This window comes from Euleptes europaea, chromosome 3 (assembly GCF_029931775.1).
Source record: "Euleptes europaea isolate rEulEur1 chromosome 3, rEulEur1.hap1, whole genome shotgun sequence".
Classification (NCBI taxonomy): domain Eukaryota; kingdom Metazoa; phylum Chordata; class Lepidosauria; order Squamata; family Sphaerodactylidae; genus Euleptes; species Euleptes europaea.
The window spans coordinates 17132232-17151603 of record NC_079314.1 but is presented as its reverse complement, the minus strand read 5'-3'; the positions used below and the strand labels follow the sequence as shown (position 1 = coordinate 17151603).

At 46.3% G+C, this 19372-nt stretch overlaps 1 protein-coding gene across 1 annotated transcript in view; it reads right to left on the bottom strand.

Moving 5' to 3' along the window:
* Positions 1–630: 630 nt before the first annotated feature.
* The window catches only part of LOC130474705 (IgGFc-binding protein-like), a 44072-nt gene continuing 25330 nt past the window's right edge, over positions 631–19372 (bottom strand). The window contains exons 12-20 of the mRNA XM_056846402.1: positions 17178–17751; positions 15754–16352; positions 11903–12470; positions 9866–10461; positions 8172–8742; positions 6287–6486; positions 3956–4336; positions 1271–1554; positions 631–640 (exon numbers count right to left, since the gene is read on the bottom strand). Coding sequence (XP_056702380.1) covers positions 631–640; positions 1271–1554; positions 3956–4336; positions 6287–6486; positions 8172–8742; positions 9866–10461; positions 11903–12470; positions 15754–16352; positions 17178–17751 — 3783 coding nt within the window. The remainder of the gene's footprint in view (positions 641–1270; positions 1555–3955; positions 4337–6286; positions 6487–8171; positions 8743–9865; positions 10462–11902; positions 12471–15753; positions 16353–17177; positions 17752–19372) is intronic.

Genomic DNA, 19372 nt, shown 5'->3' with positions numbered 1-19372 from the left:
AAGCCAGCTGGGTGACCTTGGGCTAGTCATACTCTCTCAGCCCCACTTACCTCACAGGGTGTCTGTTGTGGGGAGGGGGACGGAAGGTGATTGTAAGCCAGTTGGAGTCTTCCTTAAGTGGTAGAGAAAGTCGGCATATAAAAACCAACTCCTCCTCCTCCTCCTCCTCCTCCTCTTCTTCTTCTTCTTCTTGCCCAAGGTCACCCAGCTAGCTTCACGTGTAGATCTCCAGAGTAGAGTCCACCGCTCTTAACCACTGCTCTTAACCACTACACCGCTCTTGTTCTCAACTAGGTTATACCATTTGATCACATTCCTCGCTTGTCTGCAGCCACTGTAAGGTGGCACCAGCTCTGTGCACTACTTTTGCATATGCATGGAGAGCAAAATCCTGCCAATAAAATGACCTCACTCAGAGAGGTTTCCAAAAAGGGTTTATTGATTCTTAGGAAAAAGGTTTCCAAGGTTTTTTTTCCCACTGGTAATCAGAGTATGCTTGATGGGTGGCTGACCCGTATTAAACATGGCACCAGGGAATACTCAACACGGAAACATTGTTCTCCAAGGTCAAACAGTTGCTACCAATGCTCAGCAGCACAGGGCGGGGCCCACAGTGGCTTGCCTGGGTGTTTAGGAATCACTGGAAGAGAAAAGCACGAAGGGAGAATTAGTAGCTAACATATGCCTAAGTGAGACTCTTCCCACTACCATTTCCAGACCATTGTGTAATTGTATTTTAAACATATTTTTTTTCCAACTACGGATATTTCACCCCGGAGGTATTCATTAATTCCTTCTGAAGTACCCACATTAGCGATGTGCTGCCAAATGATATCAGATGTCCATCTGTCGGTTAGTTTAAGTGCTTGTTTTATCCTCTCTATCACCAAGAAGAAGAAGAAGAAGAAGAAGAAGAAGAAGAAGAAGAAGAAGAAGAAGAAGAAGAAGAAGAAGAAAAGGAGTTGGTTTTTATGCACCTCTTTTCTCTACCTTTAAGGAGTCTCAAAGTGATTTACAATCTCCTTCCCTTCCCTCCCCCCAACAGACTCCTTGTGAAGTAGGTGGGGCTGAGAGAGCTCTAAGAGAGCTGTGACTAGCCCAAGGTCACCCAGCAGGCTTTATGTGGAGCAATGTGGAAAGCAAACCTAGTTCACCAGATTAGAGTCCACCGCTCATGTGAAGGAGCGGGGAATCAAACCCGGTACTCCAGATTAGAGACTGCCACTCTTAACCACTACACCACGCTGGGTCTCAAAGAGCACCCACTTACCAGCCAGAGAATTCCTTGGCCTTCCAGGCATCGATGACATCAGAAATGCTTCCTGCGACTTTCCCACTGGGCAGCTGCAGGTCATCCACACGATTCCCATTGAAGTTCCCACAGGAGGCGCATAGTTTTCCCTCCAAGCGATCACTGACTTTCAATGTCACTTCCCCACAAGGCCTGAGGAGAATGCGAACTTCAGAGGCCAAATCAATCAAAACCCCATCCTGGGAGAGGCTCACGGTCACGTCGTCAGAGGCCACTGGGAGCTGTACTCGATGCCCGTTGACCTGGAAGGAAGAAGGATGAGTGTGTTGGTGTTGTGTGGAAGAAGAAAGATGCACGGGCATCTTAAATAGCCTGCTGCAAGTGATGCAAAAGTTTGGTTTTCTATAAAGTGGAGATCCACTTCCTGATCTCTTTGCATCTTCTTGAGGGCCAAAGGAGGAACTAATTCGGAGCATGGCCCATCCAGATTGAAAGGCTATTTTCATGCAATTCTGGGATATTGTCATAGAGCATTTGTTCTTAATTAGCGTTTTCCTTCAGGAACCCATTGCAGCTTTCTTCTATTGGAACATAACTTGTCTCAGTCTAACCCAGTGATGGCGAACCTTTTAGAGACCGAGTGCCCAAACTGCAACCCAAAACCCACTTATTTATCGCAAAGTGCCAACACGGCAATTTAACCTGAATACTGAGGTTTTCGTTTAGAAAAAACAGCTCATACATTAACATTTGCAACTCTCTAGATGTGCTGGGGAGACAGCGCGTGCCATAGGTTCGCCACCACTGGTCTAACCCCTCTTGCTTATTGGCAGTCCCTGATTTCGCAAACCATCCTTGAGTGGTCAGTTTAGTACAGATACTAAGTAATGAACATAAGAACATAAGAAGAGCCATCTAGTCCAGCATCCTGTCTTACTCAGTGGCCAACCAGTTCCTCTGAAGGTCCAACAACAGGGCTTAGAGGCTGAGGCCTTCCCCTGATGTTGCCTCCTGGCACTGGTGTCCAGAGATTTACTGCCTCTGAATGTGGAGGTTCCCTTTAGTCACCATGGCTAGTTGACACTGATAGAGCTGTCGTCCATGAATCTGTCTCATTCCCTTTTTAAGCTGTCCACCCTTGTGGTCATCACTACATCCTCTGGCAGCAAATTCTACATTTTAATCACTCATGGTGTAAAGAAGAAACCAAGAGTCCTGACTGGTTTCTCTGAGGTGAGGGAAATGAGAGTGAAGACCTCTTTGGGGAAGACAAAGGTTCACCTGAGGGGCTGGCTGTTGAGAAGCTGCCTTGGTACCTAAGCTGAAGTATAGTTTCCCACATTCTGATCAGAGCCTTCCTTAAACGTCTATTTCTGGGAAGGAAAGCTGGCCCCCAGAAACCCTAAGGGAGAAAGTCCTTCATGCACCAATTGAGTTTTTGCCTTTGAAGAATATATGTAATGTTGATGCTGCTGCCGAATCCCAACTGCTACAATTGGGTTTTTCTTTTCCAGCACGCCCTTTAAACCACCACTTCTGGAAAAGAATGCTGGCCTTCATTCACAATTGAGATTAAGTGTAATTTTCTATCAGGACAACATTTCCACTTCTCCTCAAAAATGAGAGACCTCTTGGAGTCACTGAAAAACTGATCTTATTTGGGAATTGCTGCTCAGGCCTGAGAACAGGGGGGAAATTGCCACCAGTAGATACCTTGGCCTTCTTGCCACCAGGGGTAAAGCAGAAAGATTTACATATCTTTTATAGTACTCTCTGCACCATGTGAATAGTAAACAAGTAGAGTTGCCAACGTCCAGGTGGTCGCTGGAGATCTCTTGCTATTACAACTGGTCTCCAGGCGTCAGAGATCAGTTCCCCTGGGGAAAATGGTTGCTTTGATAATTGGACTCTATGGCATTGAAGTCCCTCCCCTCTCCAAACCCCGCCCTCCTCAGGCTCTGCCCCAAAAATCTCCAAGTATTTCCCAACCCGGAGCTGGCGACCCTATAAACAAGTGATAAACAGAAATGAGTAGTAGACAATGGTGTTAAAGGGAGTGGACAGCAGGATCTCAGGACCCCAACAAGGGAAGGGAGACACGCATTGCAAGGTTGTGGGCAGGAGGGCTGCAAACCAAGGAAACCCCCCTGTAGGCTCAAAAACCACTGGCCAGGCCAGACTGTGTGTGTGTGTGGGGGAGATGTTAGGCATAATATCTATTAGATCCTGTCTGAGGCTGGAAATGCATATACAGCCTTTTCGGACTGGCCTTGACTACAAAGCAGATTGCTTCGTTTCTTTGGCACCCGGGTCTTTCAAAGTTTCAAGTCTGACTTAGTAATTTTAGAAAGGGATCCTATTTAAACCCGCCGTCCATTCTTGCATGCAGCTAGTACCATATTGTGAGAGGGTATGTCAATGTGGTTCTGGCCAAATAGACACTCTTCAGCATTCCTTGTTTAGCTGCAACCTGCTCAACGAAGCTAGAGACAGATGGATAAAGCCTTTTATCTGGGAATCTATTTGTGAATTGGGTAATTTGAGGGTTCTTTTAGCAGGGGTGGATTTTAACACTACACTGGCTGTTGCCAAGTTTTTATCTCATATATATATAATTTTGATCTTAGTGTGACATTGTTCAGGGCAGAATTGGATGTACGAAGAGTATCATTATGTATGTATGTGCATGCCACTGGCCCTTACCCATGTCTCCTTATCCTTTTTCAGAGTGATGAAAAACCCTTGGAAGAATACATGGACTGTCGATACAGCATCCACATCCCAGCTGCCGCATTCCTGGACAACAGCTACGACTCTGAACCAAAAAGGGTCGCTCTCGTTGCAATGGGAGGCCACCTCGTAAACTCCCGTGTGCTGTATTTCTCCAGAGGCACCATCGAAAGAGGTCAGCCGTGCGCCAGGGGTGAGCGTGCACTCCCCTTTTTGCCCTATGCAGCCACGCACACCATTATGGACAGTGCATATCTCTCCTGCCTGACAGCTGGTTTCCTCGCAGACCAGCTGACCTGAAGCACCACAGGTACATTTTTCTGAGCAGCCGTCTAAGATGACGCTGTCTCCAACCTGTAAGATTTACCACAAAAGAGAGGGATGGGGAATTAAAAATGCAAACATTAGTTAATTGGTAGTAAGGTAAATACCACATGTCCTGCAATTGCTGAAAACAGAACAAAACTAGGGTTGTGCAAATATATATATATATATATATATATATATATATATATATATATATATATATATATATATATATATATATATATATATATATATATATATATATATCCTGGTAAATTTTGGTGTGGGTTTATTGATTTTTTTTGGTAAACCCGGAATAAGCCCAATACCCATACTGGTAAATATCAGTATTCTGCTTATTTCTGGGTTTACTGAAAAATTTGGGGCCGTTATAGTCTATGGGGACTTTTTCGAAGCTCCTATGGGGGCATATTTGCAGCATAGCTGCAAGGGACTATCCTTAGATGGACATCAAAGTTTGGTGAAGTCTGGGACAGGGGGTCCAATTTTATGGGCCTAAAAAGGGGTTGCCCCCATCTTCCAGGCATTTGCAAGCTGATCTGTCTATCGTTTTTGAGGTTCAGAAGTTCAGCATTGCTGAGGACTGGTGGAAAGAGCCAATTGCCAGGCTGGCACCTCAAAAGTCTGGGGGCTGTCTTCGTATCTGGGGTGCATAGCATGATGTATCAGGGGTGCATGCAAATTTGCTTCCAAACTGAGGAAAAAGGCTTAAATGCAAGAAAAATAAGACACAGAAAAGAGATGGTCATGGTGCGGGGAAACGTAGCCTCTACTAGGGGCAAACTTCAGTTTCAGAGCAGGTTTTCGGGGGGGGGCTGAGATCAAAGCTAGCCGAACTCTCGACCACGGGGGCTGTCTGAAGGAGATTGCTGATCCACACAGGTGAGAAGTCTCCTTCAGAATATGCTGACGTGCTGATAGGCGTAGATGAAAGTCATTCAAACCCTCATTCCATAGAGGGTGCTTAGTTGCACCCTATGGAATAAGGGACTATATTTTGTTTTCATAAATTTCAACTGTTACAATTAAATAACTAGAGAATGTTGTTGTGGATATGAATAGAATATTTGAGATTCTTTGATGTGTACTGATAAGTGGAAATTATATTGTTGAATTGTGGTCATTGTATGCCCTGTGTTGGATTTGCTTTGTTTCTTAACATAGAACACAGGGGTGTCATATTTTCTGTTAACCTCCAGGTACTAGCTGGAGATCTCCTGTTTTTACAACTGATCTCCAGCTGATTGAGATCAGTTCCCCTGGAGAAAATGGCTGCTTTGACAATTGGACACTATGGCATTGAAGTCCCTCCCCTCCCCATGTCAACATATGTCTGTACATAGCAGAACTGCATGGTGTAAAGTTGCTACCAGGTGAACTCCTGAAGTCCAGACACACTGTGTGCGACACCCCAAACCCTGCCTTGCTCAGGCTGTGCCCCCAAAAAATCCCACTGATGGTGAAGAGGGAACTGGCAACCCTACTTCCATGGCAGGGTGTGGATTTGAACCTGGATCTTCCAGATCCTAGTCGAGCACTCTAACCACTACACTGCACTGCCTCTCATTACACCCTGCAGAGGAGTCATTCAGTAGGAGAGTAGGGAGAGCCCAATTTGCTCTGGGAAAGATGGAGCATGGCTCTTAAGCATCGGTGTTCTGCTCATGATGTCACTGAACAACCCCTGATCCTCAAAGCTATTCATTTTGGCCCCTTTTTTTGGCTTTCATGAAATTGAGCTAGATGTTTTGGTCCTTTATCGTTATTTCTTCCCACGGGCCTAACAAGTTTTGAGGGTTAATGAGGAGACACCTAAATCAAAAGAGGAGGGGCTCTGAGAGCAGCGTTCTGCAGAGCCACAAAGATTCTTGAAGAGGCACGTAACACTAGATCTTAAAGTTGCAATCATCCCAGTTAGGTACAGATGGTGGTCTGTGTTGTAAACACATGTGATGCAGCCGGGGCTGGAACTCTTGCCTTGATGTATCGCCCGTCGTGCACACAGCCACAGTTCTTGATCGCTACGCACGCATCACCGTCGAAGAGGTAGCCGCTTTCACACTGACAGCCCTCAAAGCATTTCTTTGCGCACTGCACTGGAGTGGACAAGCTGGTGCAGGTGAAATCGCAGGTCCTGGTACACAATTCGTAGTGGCTGTTGGGTGGGCAGGTGAGAGCTGAAAAGAAAGGAAGAATCCCAATGGTGAAAGTGGGCAGGAACAGGCCTCTTCTGAACTTCTGGCAAACATTTCACCAGCATTCTACAGAATATTGAGTACCAGAAAAACATGACGTAGTTGGAAAGTGCTGTTAAGTCACAGCTGACTTATGATCACCCCGTAGGGTTTTCAAGGCAAGAGATGAACGGAGATGGTTTGCCACTGCCTGCCTCTGCGTTGCGACCCTGGATTTCCTTGGGGGTCTTCCCTTTAAGTACTAATCAGGACTGAACCTTCTTTGCTTCTGAGATCTGACAAGATTGGGCCAGCCTGGGACATCCAGGTCAGGATGCAAAAAATTTACAGGAGTTCAGTAAAACACCTCATTCATTCCCGCAATTTGGTTCCATCTAGCTTTGCTCCAGTTCATGGGACAGAATTATCTCACATGACAATTCTGGTTTTATTTTGTAATCTCTAGCTGCATTAACAGCAGGGCCTGACTATATTCGGTATATATTGATGGTGGTGGAGAGTGTTATCAGGTTGCAGCCAAGTTATGGTGGCTCCATAGGGTTTTCAGGGCAAGAGACATTCAGAGGTGGTTTGTTGTCACCTGCTGCCCTGGACTTCCTTGGTGGTCTCCCGTCCAAGTACTAACCAGGGCCAACCGTGCTTAGCTTCCAAGATTGGATGAGATTGGGCTAGCCTGTAACTATTCTGTAACTATTAGTGAAATACTAGGCAAAGTTACCTCTAAGGGAATAACTCTTCTTAGGATTGCCCTGCTGGCCTCCCTCCTTCTCTAGAATCAATGAAAAATCTTTATGAAAATGGGCTTCTTTCTCCCATCAGTTTCCCCCCTAGCTTGCCTACTTCATTGTGATCTGGATGTTTGTTTGTTTGTTTGTTGAAGAGCAATATGTTAACAAGGGAAGAGGGATGGATAAGAGACAGCAGTACAAGATACAATCATGATTTTATGACTGTTTGGGTGGGAAAAGACAAAAAATATTGTAAGCAACAGCAGATGTATACTCTAAATGCTGGAGCCATACTCTGATGCCAACAATACTTTCCCATTCATATCTCCTTGGTCAGGAACACTACAAGTGTTGTTTTTTTTATTTTAAATGTTGAGATTCTGCAGAGTGAATGTTGAGATTCTGCAGAATGAAAATTAGGGCCTTTTTTTGCAGGGATGTTTCCCCACAGTCACCCCTGCCGACTGCTTCGGGGCTTCCTTTTGATTATGCATGCTTTCCCCAGTGTCAGAGATCACCTCGTCCTCCCTGCAAATTTTGCCTGTATTTTCCAGATTCTGGCTAAAACAGCATCCTGAAAATGTGGGCAAAATGCACAGGGAGAGCGAGGTGACCTCTGACGGTCAGAAAAGGCATGCATAATCAAAAGGAACCCCCCAAGGAGTCGGCGGGGGTGACCGCGGGGAAATGTCCAGCATAAATGTCCTAGATACCATGGAAAAATCCACATCAACACAATCATGGTAGTTCAGGGATAGAAGAAATGTCAGGGAAATGACTAACCCGCTGCCCACAGCTCTGGCACCCCCTCCCCACATTGCACTGATCCAAATGGTATCTACCAGCCCCTTTCTCAGTATAACAGGGTGAATATAGGAAGCATTGATATGGGGAAATGGGTTGGAAAAAGTGAAACTGCCAATATCAGTGGAAACTTACAACAGAAGCTGTTTGTTCGCCAGGCTCCGAGTTTAGCCCCGGCTATTTGGCATGCAGTTGCGTATGCCTCAAGGCTTTGGCAGAGGGACTGCCCGGCCCCATTGGCTGCACACATGTCATACAGACACCGGTTGAAATATTCTGCCGGGGCCACCAAGGAGTGACACTTTTTGAACGGGCCCGATACAGCTTGGATCAATCCGCAGGAATTTTCCGGTCGGTATGGTGCTGTCTTGGTGGAGTCACAGACGGGACATTTCTCGCCGCAGCCGTCTGAGCACTCAACACCATCGATGGGGACCTTCCAAGAGGCCCCGAACTCCTCCACGTTTTGGGTGCTTTTTCCGTCAGGCAGATGGAAGTCATCGGTCTTGTCTCTATTGAAGTTGCCGCAGAGGCCGTTCACGTGTCCTTGATAGTTGCTGGGCACCGAAATTAAGATGTAAGAGGAGGTATCGTAAAGGACTTTGAGGCCAAAGTCAGAATGCACAATGATATTGTTCCCTTCTTGATTGATCCAGAATTTCCCATCATCTTTTCTCAATGGTAGGGTATAGATCTCTCCATCTATCTGTATGAACAACGGCAAAGAGAGAAATCACTAGTCCAACCGCGGCTCTTGGACACTGAAAGTCAAACTGAGCTGCCCTTACTGCCAAAGCTTTATAGTGCACTAAAACCATGGTCAAGAAATGCTGCGGCCCTCTATTCACTGCACATTACTCACGCCAAATATAGATGGGCTTTTTCCAGAGCCTGCTTTGACGCCCTACCTTCTGCCATTGTAGATGGAAGGTTTCAAAATCTGCCTATGGAGCAACGGTGTTGCCCCTGTTCGGCCAATGCAGTTGAATCAATCACACATAGTGCTGCACTGTGAATTTAATGATGAAATCAGAACAAATACTATTTCCCCTCTGCTATCTCATTTTAAGCATCTGTAATTTTTTGGGGCAGTGTACTGATTTAGCCCTGGTCAAACTATTGCTTGAGGATAAGGAGGCTGCCGTATCCCACGCATTGGCAAAATTCTGCTTTTTATCTATTAAGAAGATAAACGCACTCACAAGTAAGGAGGTGGATTAATGGCCTTAGATACACTAACCTATATTGTAGCTGAGGTTCACAGAATTTACTTATGTTAGCCATATAGCTACCCTTAGCTTATATATTCAATAAGGGTTTTTAGTTTCTGATTTTATAGTCCCCCCTTTTATAGTCCTCCCCTTTTTACAAATTACTGACTGTAATTTGTATGTATGGTGGTCTATAACTGTAACAATAAAGAACTTGACCAGCAAAGAGAGTGTACAGGTGCTTCTAATGACATACATAAAGGTAAAGGTCCCCTGGGCAAGCACCGGGTCATTCCTGACCCATGGGGTGATGTCACATCCCAACGTTTCCTAGGCAGACTTTGTTTATGGGCTGGTTTGCCAGTGCCCTCCCCAGTCATCTTCCTTTACCCCCAGCAAGCTGGGTACTCATTTTACCGACCTCGGAAGGATGGAAGGCTGAGTCAACCTTGAGCCGGGATACCTGAAACCAATTTCCGTTGGGATCGAACTCAGGTCGTGAGCAGAGCTTGGACTGCAGTACTGCCACTTACCACTCTGCGCCACAGTGTAAGTCACAACATACATAGCCACAGTGTAAGTCACAACCAAAGAACTCAAGCTAAGAACGGGACATACCTTGGCCTGCCACTTCTTTCCCCTCTCGAGTACAATGGTGTACCCATGCAAGAACACCACAACTGCCTTGGACAAAGTGATACGCCCATCATCAGAACGCTTGTTCTCCACCGACACAGAGAAGTTTGCCAGCTGAGAATCCCTTCTGAGGACTTCAGCTAAAGTGTAAGTGCAGGCGCCTTGGTAGTCGTAGGTTCGCCCATCAAAAGTCAGGTAGTGGGAGCCACCGGTCAAGCTGCATTGGCCACAGCCCACGGGATGGCAGCCCCGGATGCCATTCTCCACCTTACATTCTTCGTGGGCCCCACAGGAGACGTTCCGGCATTCAACGGCTCCGCTGTTTGCACAGCGACATCGCACCTGACAGGAGGCGGTGGGGTAGAACTCCTCTTCCTTCTTGTAGTACTGGCCTTGGTGCACACAGCCGCAGTTCCCGATAGGAACACATTGGTCTGCGCTCAGGACAAACCCAGCGTTGCAATAGCATCCTTCTTTGCAAGATGCTTCACACCCCTCTGGAGCTGAGAGACCGAGGCAGGTGGCAGGGCAGCCATTTCCACAGAGTTCGTAGTGAGAGTCACGTGAGCATCTGAGACCTGGGAGAGAGGACAAACCGGAATCAGTTTCAAGGTGGTCTAGATGTTACTTTGGACATGTTGAGCCCCTGCTGGTCCTCCTTGGTCCATAGAACAGACAGAGGTTATAGAAAAAAGCTACACATGAACACACATGAACACATGAAGCTGCCTTATACTGAATCAGACCCTTGGTCCATCCAAGTCAGTATTGTCTACTCAGACCAGCAGCGGCTCTCCAGGGGCTCAGGCGGAGTTTTTTTTTTTCTTGCATTTTTTTTTTTGCATTGTTTGTGTTGGACGTGAAGGACTTTGCACTGTCTCTTAGCATCAGACTTTAGAAGAAGAAGAGTTGGTTTTTATATGCCAACTTTCTCTACCTTTTAAGGAGAATCAAACCGATTTAACAATCTCCTGCCCTTCCTCTCCCCACAACAGACACCTTGTGAGGTTGGTGGACTTGACCCTGGTGGTCCCTTCCAACTCTATGATTCTATGACGTAGAGGGTTGGTCACCCAACTGGCTTCATGAGGAGGAGTGGGGAAACCAACCCAGTTCACCAGATTAGAGTCTTAACCACTTCACCACCACCCTGGTTCCCCGAGGATGACTGTAGAGAGCTAGAGTGATGGATAGGTCAGGACCTGTGTCCTTCCTTTCTCCTTCTCTGATCCTGTCCTTTTGTTATGTAGTTTGCTACTCTCAGGGAATCTTCCTTCCTTCCAGCTATCACCTTCTCTCTCTCTCTCCATCTTGCAGACATGACTGCAGGACATGCCTTGTGCATCTCTGTCCATCCTAGTATAGCTAGTTAGATTAGAAGGCTGTCTCTATTCTATCCTAGCCTGAATGGGGTTCCTTTAAATAAAGGACTCATCTTTTCTTTACCAAATGTAAAAACAGCTCTATGTGAACTTTATTTCCTCCACATCACCCCAACACAAATGCCACTGTTCCATATGTCCATGGTCTGACATCTTCAAATATACTGGTTTAAAGCTGGAATAAATGTGGGGAGGGGAAACTCTCAACCCAAATGTCAACCTTCACAATGAATTTAATTTCAAGTTCTGGTAACTCTCCGCATTTTGTGTGTGTTATATGCACTCCCTTGGCAGTTTCCCTACAGAATGGAGGAAGAAGAAGACTTGGTTTTTATATGTCACATTTCTCTACCTTTTAAGCAGAATCAAACTGGCTTACACGCTCTTTCCCTTCCTCTCCCCACAACAGACACCATATGATGTAGGTGGGGCTGAGAGACTTTGGAGAGAACTGTGACTAGCCCAAGGTCACTCAGCTGGCTTTTTATGTACAGGAGTGGGGGAAACAATCCGGTTCACCAGATTAGAGTCTGCCGCTCATGTGGAGGAGTGGGGAATTAAACCCTGTTCTCCAGATTAGAGTCCACCGCTCCTAACCACTACACCACGCTGGATGGATTCAAGAGAGAATACTTACTGCAGAAGGTGTCTGATCTCCATTGGTCAATCTGGATGCCCAGGGCTTGGCAGGCTGCCATGTAGGTACTGATGGCATTGCACAGAGTACTATGTTGTCCGTGGTACTGACAGGAGTCAAAGACGCAATCGTTAAAGTAGGACACCGGATCAATGGTCCCATGGCATCGCCTGAATGGCCCATCGTTTTTGGTGAGGATCCCGCAATGCTGGTCATCTTTGTAAGTCTGTTTCTCCGCCTCCTCACATGCCGGGCAATCACCCCCAGTGCATCCCACTGAGCAGCCGGGGACTTCAGCCACCTTCCAGCTCTCTGCAAACTGGGAAATGCTGGTTGCTTGGTTCCCATTCTTCATGGCCAAATCATCATTGGGGTTCAAGTTGTTGTTGCCACAGAGGCCACAACTAGCATTGGCATAGGTATTGGGCACAATGACCTGGACGTAGCTGTTCCAGTCAAAGGTGACCGTCAGGTCAAAGTTGGTCTTGACGAAGGCATGGGCCCCACTGATGTAGGCCTTTAGCTTGCCTTCCTGGTAGAAAGGCAGGTTCACAAAGACTCCATTGACCTGGAACAGGACACAACAGGAAGAAGAATAAGAGTTGGTTTTTATACCTGATTTTCTGTACCCTCTTAAGGAAGAATCAAACCGGCTTACAATCGCCTTCCCTTCCGCTCCCCACAACAGACACCTTGTGAGGTAGGTGCGGCTCAGAGAGTTTGGAGAGAACTGCGACTGGCCCAAGCTCACCCAGCAGGCTTCATGTGGAGGAGTGGGAAAACCAACTGGTTCACCAGATTAGAGTCCAGCGCTCTTAACCACTAAACCACTTATCTGATATACATCTGGTTACTTCTCTGTGCATATACACTCTTAAATTGTGGTAAAATGACTCAACAGAGAGACTGACTTGAGAACTGAACTTAGGAACATATCTCAAAACCCATACCTGAATGCCAGACACATGAGGCTGCCTTATACTGAATCGGACCATTGGTCCATCAAGGGCAATGGTGTCTACTCTGTCTGGCAGAGGCACATCACTTGTCACCTGACCCTTTTCACTGGAGTTGCTGGGGATTGAACCTGAGACCTTCTGCATGGCAAGCAGATACTCTTACCACTGAGCCATAGCCACTCCCCAAATTAAAGATGCCCATGTAAAATGTATGATTTTGAAAATGCATGCGAAAGTCATTCAAGGTGGAGAGGTCCATCAGTGGCTACTATCCATGGTGTCTAAAGGTAACCTCCATATTCATAGACAGTAAGCTTCTGAAGACCACTGCTGGGAAGCAACACCAGGAGGCTAATAGTAGCTGATCAGATGCATTGGATCCAACTACATTTTCCACTGGTGAAAAAGGAAAGCAGGATCCACTTTGACCACCTAGACTATGCTGGGGGATCTTCATGGACACAAACCATGTGGGACAGGGGATGTAATAAGGAAGGGAATTCACTGAGACAGAATGAACAATTATTAGTCCTCTCAGGCAACCGGATGGCCACTGTGTGAAACAAAATGCTGAACTCGATGGGCCACTGGTGTGATGGGTTCTTCTTATGTTCTTATATTTAATTGGCATTCCAATTAATTGGCATTCCTACATGGTCATTTTTATTTCATTGTTTATTGTATTGCTTATGTATCCTGCTTGCTGTAGTACAGGTACCTCATGGGTTTGCATTGCTAGAGGGGTTTCAATAAAGAGGATTTGTTGGCAAACCCTTTAAGTCATAAGAAATTGGGAAGCCCACAATTAAGATTAAATTCAGAAAAACACCCAAAGTGGGTGTGGAGAAATACCCTCCACCCAAGAATCCCTGCTGGTATTTCAGTCATTGGGATCATACAGAACCTAGCTGCAAACTCATAGTTGGCAGAAAGGGAGGGGATTGGAGGAAAGAGCCCTCAAGCTACAAGCACAGGGCACTCAAGCTCTTGATTATATTAATGACTCTACAAAAGCAGGACAATGGTTTACCACCCCACTCCCTGCTAGTAAACCACAACTAGAGCCATAAAGTTGGGATGATTTAAGCAATGGAACAAAAACTCTTTCTTGGGTAGGGTTGCCAGCTCTGGGTTGGGGAATACCTGGAGATTTTGGGGTGGAGCCTGAGAAGGGCAGGTTTGGGGAGGGGAGGGACTTATGCCATAGAGTCCAATTGCCAAAGCATCCATTTTCTCCAGGGGAACTGATTTCTATCATCTGGAGATCAGTTGTAATAGCGGGAGATCTCCTGCCACCACCAACCAGCCACCACCTGGAGGTTGGCAACGCTATTCTTGGGACAGGTCATCCCAAAGGAGAATGGGAAGCACAGGTTACTTAAACTCAAGACATGAGGGAAAAGCTCTCGCTTCTTGCTTTTGTCTTGGGAGCCCAAGACATAATGGACTAAGATTATACCCAGCAACTTCAAGTGAAGCTAGCCCATCCTAATTAAACAAAGATAAATTCTGAGCATAGGGAGAGGGGACTATGTGTTTTCCCCTTTTCTTTGTTTCCTTACTCATCCTGTTATGCTTGGACAGAACATGTACATTCTTTTTATTCATTTATTACACTTTTGTCTATTCCGAATGCTCTAAGTCTGATCACTGGAAAAACACTACACCTATTCGGTCTTGCTATTTGAATTGTGGGAACAGGGAGGAGGAGCAGATAAGCTTGCCAGGCCTGGGACCTGGACAGCTCGAAAATGCAAAGTTGCAATACTTGCTTGTAGGATCATAGCAGGTGGCATAGGAACTAGGCAGAGCCTCTAAATGACAATGCATGTGCAGAGTGCTAGATGTATGACTCTATCTGGAAAAAGATGCTGTCAGAGTCATTGATGGCAGTAGGTGGAGCCCAATTTTTTTTGACACCCCTGGGAAGGGAAGGGAAGGGAAGGGAAGGGAAGGGAAGGGAAAAGAAGGAGTGGTGTTGCTGAATGGAGACCTGGGATGGCTGTGGAGGCCAACCAGAAAGAACAGAAGGGGCTTGTGAGTCTGTTACTTCACAGTGGAGTCTAGTGCTGACTTTTTGTCAGGATACCTAATGAGGCCAACACTTGGCTGACAATGAAATACATTCATTTTATTAACCGCCCCACTCATGGCAATGTAGCTGGCTTGTCTCGCCCACATTCAGAATGTGAACAGACCTAACAACTAAAGTTAAGATGGCCTGACAGATTTACTGCAGTCTCCCACAGTACATTATCGTATCTCTGCCAACGTTCCAGAAGAATTTCAATGGCTAGTGACAAATTATACTTGCATAAATGACTCAGTGGGAGTATAACAGAAGCTCCTGCAAAATATATTCTGGAAAGCACTCTACCAATACTCTTCTCAGCAGTTGTCTGTATGTTGGGCTTTAATATTGCTAATTGCGGGTGTCTCTATAGCCGCAACCAAAATCCAAAAGGGCTTGTAATACTCGAGAACAGCGACAGTTTCCATCTTGGTGGCCTCCCCCCCTTTCCTTTTATTATTCACTTATATCCTACTTATTTTAATCCCTATCCCTCCCTTACTGAGTGTAATTTATTGTTCTTCTCTTATTCTTCCACTCTGAATTGGTTCCCACTATTGTTTATTGTGATATGGTTTTTGGGCGCATTTTCTAAAATTTTAAGATATTGTGGTTTTAAATTGTAATTTGTTGGGATTTGATCTGTGCTGGAATGTTGTAAAGTGCTCTGAGCCTGACCTGAAAATTGGGAAAGGCATAAAAGGCATATAAGTGAAATTATTGTTGTTGTTTTGTTGTTGTTAATAATGATGATGATTATGATGATGATAATGATAATACACATGGACGTATGCATCCAGCAATTTTGACTGTATCAGTACCTGGATTCTCTGTGGGTACTCCTGGCTCAGCACAATGGTTGTATTGTAGACCTCCAACGTCACCACTTTGGTGTAGGATACTTTTGTGTTGCCTCGGTTGTTGTTCTGCACTGTGATGCTGAAAGCTTCGAGGGTTGGGTCACTGGAACACAATCCAGCCAGCTGGTAGACACAGGTGCCCATGAAATCATACCTCTTCCCATCGAATGTGGTGTAGTGAGGGTCTCCGGATGCTGAGCAGGTAGCAAAGCTGATGGGGTTACAGCCCCGGACCCCGTTGACCACGGTGCACCTTTCGTTGGCTTTGCAAGCAGCTGGACTGCACACCACAATGCCCAGGGTGGGATCGCACCTGCAGCGAGAGCCACAGTGCTCATCGGCCCAGAATTCCTCCCCAGGCCGGTAGTAGAATCCGTTGTATGTGCAGCCACAGCTCCCGATGGGGACACACTTGTCAATGCTGAGGACAAAGCCCTCGTTGCACTGGCAGGTTTCCAAGCACGGCTCCTTGCAGGAGGAGGGGGCAGTGCGGTCAGAACAGCTGGCCGGACAGGCATTTCCACAGGCTTCATAGTGGCTGTTCTCGGTGCAGGGCAAGGCTGGAAAAGGGCAAGGGTAGAAGAGCAACAGACGTCAACCACTGATGAAATGTGATAAAACCACAGCACTGCAACATTTTCCTGATCCAAAATGGTCATGGGGGGCACTGTTTGCTCCACTGGGAACACTTGCAAATGTGCATGTGGATTTCCCCAGTGGGCCAGATAGCATCCTGGGACCATTGCAGGTCAGGAAAACAGCATGGAGGGAGGTGTACTCCATATAGTGGTGTCAGTTCTGGGTTGGGAAATTCCTAGAAATCTGGGAGTGGAGTGTGAGGAGAGGAAGACCTGAGCAATACCCTAGAGTTTGCCCTCCACAGCTGCCATTTTCTCCAGGGGAACTGCTCTCTGTAGTCTGGAGATCAGTTGTAATTCTGGGAGATCGCCATGCCCCACCAGGAGGCTGGCAATCCTGCTTCTCCAAGTTCTTTCCAAAGAATCAGTTTGTGGAGTGAAAGCTCCTAGGAGATCCATAAAGATATGGGCACTTGGTCTACTTTGTCCTGCTTGGAGCCCTACTCAACCTGTCCTGAAGTTTTGCTCTGCCTACTGGTACATCAGATGCTGAGGGTCACATGCCATTTTCATAGAAAGTTACACTGCATGTGCTGGTGGATCACTGATGTGTCACAGAGATGCACAACCACCCCCAGCTGCAGTCTTGCTAATTTGATCACAATTTGTTTCACTTGCCTCCAATTCCTGCACATGTTATGCTACAGCAGCACACTCCAGACTCACTCTAAGTTGAATCCACTGGCCAGTCCAGCTGTATTATATCCCTAAGGAAAGCATATAAGCCACTGTGTGTATATCTCTTACCACAGCCAGAGGGTGTCCTCCAATCATACACAGTAGCGCCTGCCTTCTTACAGGTAGTAGCGTAGGCCTCCAGTGCCTGGCAGAGGATGTTCTTGGCGCCCCCATTTAGGCACACGTCATAAATGCAACTATCAAAGAAGTCATCCGGGTCTACTTTGGCGTGACACTCTCTAAAGGGTCCTCTGGTGCTTTGGCTGATCACCCCACAGTACTGTTGACCTCCGTACACTACCCTTTTGCTCTCATCGCACGTTGGGCAATTCCCTCGGCAGAAGTCCCAGCAGAAGGGATCCCTGTCCCGGACTTTCCAGCTGCTCGCCCAGCTGATGATGGAGGAGGCCATGGTGCCATTGAGATAGACCCTGTCATCGGCTGGATTTTGGTTGAGGTTTCCACACAGCCCGCACATGGACCCATAATAGCTGCTGGGGACACTTAGGGTCAGATGCCAATTCCAGTCGTAGGTAACTTGGAGGCCAAAATTGGTTTGCAAGATCGCGCTGAGGCCACTCGAGTGAATCCTGATCATGCCATTTTCCAAAGTCACAGGCAGGCTGGTGATTTCATCATTTACCTAGAGAAAGAATGGGGTGGGGGGAAGAATCCAAAATAATTTTTCCTTTGGTTTTCCAAGTGTTATGTTCTTCAAAAGACTGCTTAGTACCCCAAGAGACTGGTGTTTGAGAAACAGGAATAGGCAAGCCAACGGTGGCATCACAGGAAATCTCTGCCTAAGAGGTGCCAAACTTCAAACTCTCATCTGGAAGATCTGCTGTGTGGGGGGATTATGCATGTTGCCACTACTAAGGGTAGGGATGCCAACCGGCAGGAATGGCCTGGAGAGTTCTTGCATTACAACTGACTAAAGGGATCAGTTCTCCTGGAAGAAATGGCAGCTTCAAAGGGTGGACTCTATGTCATTACACCCCTCCTGAGCTTCCTGCCTTCCCCAAACTCCACCCTCCCTAAGCACCGCCCATAAATCTCCAGACATTTCCTAAACCAGAATTGGCAATCCTAACTCAGAGGCAGTGTCTAATATTCGTTCATGTTTTCCAGGGCTGGGACCTAGCACTGGAATTGTTTGTACTTGAACACACATGCAGCAGTAGTCAGACCATGGGTTAGAGCCAGCCAGTTTTCTTTACTGCTCACCCAAACCCTCTCTTCAGTACAACCACTATTTCACATGGCTTTTGTCCATGCAGGTCCCATGATCCCTAGCATAGCCTTTTTGGTGATCAAAGGGGAACCCATCTTCTCTTTTCCACCAGTGGAAAAGTTGATTGGATATTGGGGATTGGAGACTACGCAAAGGGGGAATAGCCAAACAATTTTCAGTAATTGCCTATTCGGCTTCGGGCAGATTCCCAGGTTTGGGTATTTGGTCTACCCGAAGCCCAAATATTGCCAGAACGTCTAATTTTGGGTTTATTTTTGGTTCAGGTATATTGATATGCACAACCCTAATCCAACATCATTATTCGATCACAGTCAGTACAGTCCACTCTGACTGGCAGCGGCTCTCCAGAGTCTCAGGTCAAGGTCTCCTGCCTAATCCTTTTAGCTGAAGATGCTGGGAACCAAACCTGGAACCTTCTATGTGCAAAGCAGGTGGTCTACCACTGAGCCACTGCCCCTGGTATTAACTCTATTCCAATCTATGTCAATGAACATATTTCTTAAATTTGTACCCCATCTTTTCAGGAGTTTGCTCAAGGCAGCTACAAAAATCAAAGTGGCATCAACACAAAACAGTAACCCTAGGAATCACTCGTTCCTTATAAATAAATAAATAGCAGCAAGCAATTGATACTGACCAGTATCGATGTGTAATGGAAAGTTGCCCTTCTGCTGTGAATTATATTCTATGTTCCTCTTTGATTCGACATTCTTGCTTTAAAAAGCAAGGGATCATACCCCTTGGAGTTGGGTGAGGTTCCTGGCTCTTTAAAGATCCTTAGCGCCCCCTCCAAAAGAATGACAATCCCCCAGAGAGACTATTCCTCCAATTTAAATAGAATTTTAGGATTCACAGTGAAAGTCATCTTTCTGCTTCCTTCCTGATCCAAATAAACAGTTGTGAAAGTTGTTACAGAACCTGAGTGCCAAACCCTTCATACAGAGGGTACCCATCTTTGTTTACATGCAGGCAGGGAATTTGCAGATATTCAGATGGAGATTAAATGTGGTGT